Below are 5,053 nucleotides of genomic sequence, written 5' to 3' on the forward strand. Positions count from 1 at the left end.
GCCTATGAAATGCTCGTAAATGGCGATTTGCTTGAGGCGGCGCTGGGCGGGGAACTATGTTACGTGTCACAAGTTTCCGTACAGTCATTGTTGGGAGCGTAACATGAAACCGTACAACGGGGCATCATGATTTCGACGACGTGAAGGTATCGTTTCTATATAAATTTATGTGAATTACCTTAACTTTTGCTGTTTGTTACTTCATATACTATGTATATTATCTGTTGTCAGGCCGAAATAACCGATTTGGATGTGTATTTAGTTTCAGTATAAACTTCACGTGTTTTATTTGATAAACTTAGCTTCTGCTGTTTATTATTTGATAGGCTGTGTGTATTATGAAAGCTTGTATCCTCCACCAAAAGTCCTTCATTTAGATCATCATTTAGTTTCAGTAGCTGCTATACTTTTTTTTTTTTTTTTTACTGAGGTATACCCGTCAATAACGGTCACTGTATCAAACATGGCTTTAGGTTTTAGGAAACTGTGCAACAAGAAAACACTGATGCACTTTTGATTTTGGAACATGAACATATTTATTAAAACAAATAAACAAAGAATGCAGTACATAGCTGCTATATAAAATAGAACATGTAATTGATATATATATTCAAAACTATATACAAAACTATTTATAAACATATTTACAGATCGCGACTCATGGCACACTCCCTGCACAGCCATGCCTCCTCTGGTACCACATTAGTGACACACTCAGTGTGGTACCAGAGGGTGCAATTTTCACATTGCACCCACTCCACTGTCTCTGTTGCAGATCCTGGAGGGCTTGGCTGCTTGCAAGCGGCACAGATGTCATTTTGGAGCTGCTCCTGCTCCCTCTCTCTCCGTAGTCTTTCTCTCTCTTGTTCCCTCTCCCTCTGCTTCTCTCTCTCTCTCTGCTCCTTCCCCCTCTCTCTCTCCCTCTGCACCTTCTCCCTCTCTCTCTCCCTCTCTCTCTGCGCCTTCTCCCTCTCTCTCTGCTCCTTCTCTCTCTGCTTCCTCTTCTTCTCTTCCTCCATCAATGCTCTCCTTTCCTTGACTTCCTCCATCCTCCTTCTCTTCGCCTCCTGCTTCTCCCTCTCTTCCCTCTCCTTCTCAGCTTGGTGAGATGCAAACTCGTCACTGGTAATGCAGCGTGCTCCGGCAGGAAGCTGCTGCCGCCGCCTCCTCCGGGCCGACTGGTCAAAGCGTGGCGGGACCAGGATGTGGGCGAGCCCCGCCGGGATAATTCCAGCCGCGACCAAAGGATTTGGCGGCCGATGGCAGGTGGGGCACTCTACACAGCCAACAACAACTGGCACTGATATGATGTCGGGAGGAGCCGTGGCGATGGTGGTGCCAGGAGTGGCTGGGTGGATCGGGGCCGTGGCGATGGCGGTGCCAGGAGTGGCTGGGTGGATCGGGGCCGTGGCGATGGTGGTGCCAGGAGGGGCTAGGTGTCTTGCAGTCAGCACAATCCCGTTACCAGTCTGTGGACTGTTTTACGGACCATTCTGGCATCCAACAACCCGCCCAAGCCAGCTCACAGTCTGTGGACCAGTCTGGCATCCAACAACCCACCCAAGCCAGCTCACAGTCTGTGGACCAGTCTGGCATCCAACAACCCACCCAAGCCAGCTCACAGTCTGTGGACCAGTCTGGCATCCAACAACCATCCCAAGCCAGCTCACAGTCTGGCATCCAACAACCAGCCCAAGCCAGCTCACAGTCTGTGAAAAAAAAGAGAAAAAAAAGAAGAAGGAGGGGCTGGGTGAATCGGGGCCGTGGCGATGGTGGTGTCAGGAGGGGCTGGGTGGATCGGGGCCGTGGCGATGGTGGTGCCAGGAGGGGCTGGGTGGATCGGGGCCGTGGCAATGGTGGTGCCAGGAGGGGCTGGGTGGATCGGGGCCGTGGCAATGGTGGTGCCAGGAGGGGCTGGGTGGACTGCCACTGGAGGGATGATCATCATCTGAAATGTAAATTAGAGGAGATAAAGATATTAGTATATCTGGGCCTATTTATATAATATAAAGATTATCTTTAATATTAAATTATTAAAATATTAAATATTTATATATTAAATATTAGTATTTACCTGCCAAATATTAAAAGATCTTTAATATCTTTATATTATATCTAATATAAAGATATTAGTAAATTATTGTTTGCATTGTTTCTATTGTATTAATGCAGTGTCTATTTTTTGTTGTTGTTTTGTTTGTACCTGATCACTGTCCTCCAGTGCGTGCCTGTTCAGGGGGAACAAGCCTGTCAGCCGGAACCCCTTCATTATGTTCTCCACGGTGGCCGCCTTTGGGTAAGCAAATTTTAAGATGGATGAAAAATGCTTTTTCCCCAGGACAAGGTCTCCCCTAACCAGGCCCATATTTGTAGCCAGCTTGGTGAAGGCCTCTTTCAGTGGCCCGAAGAGGGACACATCGAGGGGCTGAAGGGCATGGGTGGTGTGGCTTGGCAGGCACACCACCTCCACACCATTGCCCCGACAGAGGTCCACCACGTCCTTGGACATATGGGTCTCGTGTTGGTCGCAAGTTAGCAGGAGTGGACGCTCTGCCGCAGCATGCTTCAGGAAATGTTCAATCCACCTCACGAACAGGGGCCCATCCATGTAGCCCTTCTCACTGATGGCGTACAGGGCGTTGGGGGGGCCATCTAGCGCATAACTGTTACTGGGCAGGCATTGGGCATATATAATCATGGGCGGGATGCTCACACCTGCCGCGCTAGCACAGCAGTGGATGCTGATGTGCTCCCTTGTTACCACAGTTTGGCGATACACATGTTTTTGTCCCCTCTGTGCATATACCTTCTCCTTCCTGCTTTTTTGTTTATCCCCAAAGCCTGTTTCATCGCAGTTGAACACCAGGTGAGGACGATCATGCCAGCTCTTCCCGGCAAACATGGGCTCCAATATGTTGAAGAGTGCCTCCACCCGAGGCACCGTCACTCCGAAGACCCTCTGCCGGTCCAGGGGGTCGGGGGTCCTGGCCGACAGCTCCGGGTGGCGTTCCCGGAAACGGCACCACCACATACTGAGCCGTATGTGGTGGTGCCGTTCAAAGTTCACCATTGTCTGGCGTCCTGAGGACTTGACAATACCAGTGGCCATCAACGTCGCTACGGCCCTTGTCACGGGGAAGCCGTGCCTGCCCATCCAAATTATATAAGCAACTAAAGATGCCTCTTCCTCCGGGAAGAGGGCACGGCTGGGGTGGGGCTGGTAGGTGTAGCGGCCTCGCCGATGGTCCTGAAGAGTGTTGTGGGGGATGCCGTAGCGGGCCCCCACCGTTCTCAGGCTCCCCCCTGCCTCCAGCTCCTCCAGGGCCGCCTTCATGTCCTCTTCGGACCATTTTTTACAGGCTTTGTTTTGTTTTGGCATTTTCTGAAACATGCACACAAAAGACTGAGGTTTCTGTTTTGTTTGATTTAAAAAAATAAAGAATAAATGGTTCATTCATTCACCTGTTCATTAGTTCTTTGAAATCACTATAACTATGTAAACTTAATAAAATGGGTATAACACTGTTCATTCATGTATTCATTAGCTAGTTATTTGAGATCACATGGGTTGAAGCAAAATGTTAAAATTTTTCCTGGGTGGCTTACATTATAACTAGCTATGTATATAAACTTAATAAAATAACACTGTTCATTCATTAGTGAATGTTATTTGAGATCACTGGGTTGAAAAAACAAGATGTTTACATTTTAAGAGACTTAATTACTGCTATGGGCAAAAAAAAAAGCGTAAAAAGCGTTTAGCAAAAGATGTTTCTAGCGCACGTCAAAGTGCCCATCAAAGTGCTTAAAGGTGCTCTATGTAACTTTTTAACCTTAACTGAACAGCTTCGGAGTCAGTGGAATGGTTATATTACTTATTTCGGGTTGAATGGTGGTGGTTTCGCACCCCCCTGGTGCCCGAGAGCGGAAAAAACTCACTTGCAACTTTGGGCCGGCGGCCTCGCCGTCAGGAAGTATCGCGTGATATCAGGTCTCGCGATGTAACGAATTGCTTGACGGCACTGCACACGTACACTACACGTCCCCATTCAAACACCGGCTAGCTATAAGCAAAGGGCAACGATAGATTGAGTTATGGCTGAGCCTAGGAAATCTAGGAAGCTAGGAAATCTTTGTCGGAGGACCAACGAAAGAGGAAACGGGAGACTGACCGAGCAAGAAGTCAGACTCGAGTAAATATCGGACCGGCTTTTTCAGAATGGCGAGAACTGAGAGAAACAGAAGCCTGCAAAACGGATGCTGACCTGGCTGCTGTTGCAAGTATCTTTTGAATAAACTGTGTTTAATATTTAAATTTCAAGTAATTGTGACCTCAGGATGTTTGCTATTGTCTGTAAAGGTTTTTATTATGATTGTTGTCTGTTACGGGCTTAGCAGCTACTAGTACGCTAAGTTAGATACTATAACTTTGATGTTAGCATTGTCATTAGCAAACACGTTTGATTTCTGTAGTTGTTTGGCCGTTCCTCTGTCGGTTTTATTTGTGTAACTTACACTTTTATTTTATGTCACTAAGTCAACGCGTCTGATAATAGGCAATAAACATGTTGCACATATCATGATCGAGCTAGAAAAAACGTTCTGATGTTTTCTTAGACAAGCAAAGGTAAACCGTCATTCTACCAGATGAACTTATAGACCTTGCTAATATAACTTTAGACAAATATTAGCCTCCGATATATATATTTTTTATCCTCATGCCCATTCTCCCAAAAACAAACAAACCCGAAAGCAGTAGTTCGCCTCGTTCATATCGTTCGTTCCCGGTAAAAATACTAGTATGCATGACAACACAATAAAAAAATCGCCCTCAGTTGGAAAGAAAATATTGCTTTACTTGCCTCGGTAGACATAACTGATTTTGAAATAGCCGATTCCTCTGCTCAGCTGGGTTGACAGCTGATCAGCTGGGTTGCTCGTGGCGAGGGACAACAGTTCGTTTTTACGACAGAGTGTTTGAAAGCATTTACTACCAGAGACTAGGGGGAGCTTCGTAGAGAAAAAACCAAGCGGCAACCTCCCCGTCTCTCTC

General features: G+C 46.8%; 1 protein-coding gene across 1 annotated transcript; it reads right to left on the bottom strand.

Moving 5' to 3' along the window:
- Positions 1 to 658: 658 nt before the first annotated feature.
- Positions 659 to 3,378, bottom strand: LOC309488887 (uncharacterized protein; the record flags this gene model as incomplete). The annotated part of the gene is made up of 4 exons (XM_082157305.1): positions 2,204 to 3,378; positions 1,707 to 1,948; positions 963 to 1,440; positions 659 to 691 (listed from the first exon to the last, which is right to left on the bottom strand). The coding sequence occupies exons 1-4, from the start codon at positions 3,332 to 3,334 to the stop codon at positions 659 to 661; spliced, it is 1,884 nt and encodes a 627-aa protein (XP_082013431.1). The 5' UTR covers positions 3,335 to 3,378.
- Positions 3,379 to 5,053: the final 1,675 nt, after the last annotated feature.

The sequence above is a fragment of the Leuciscus leuciscus genome, assembly GCF_965113295.1.
Source record: "Leuciscus leuciscus genome assembly, chromosome: 24".
In the NCBI taxonomy this organism is placed as follows: Eukaryota; Metazoa; Chordata; class Actinopteri; order Cypriniformes; family Leuciscidae; genus Leuciscus; species Leuciscus leuciscus.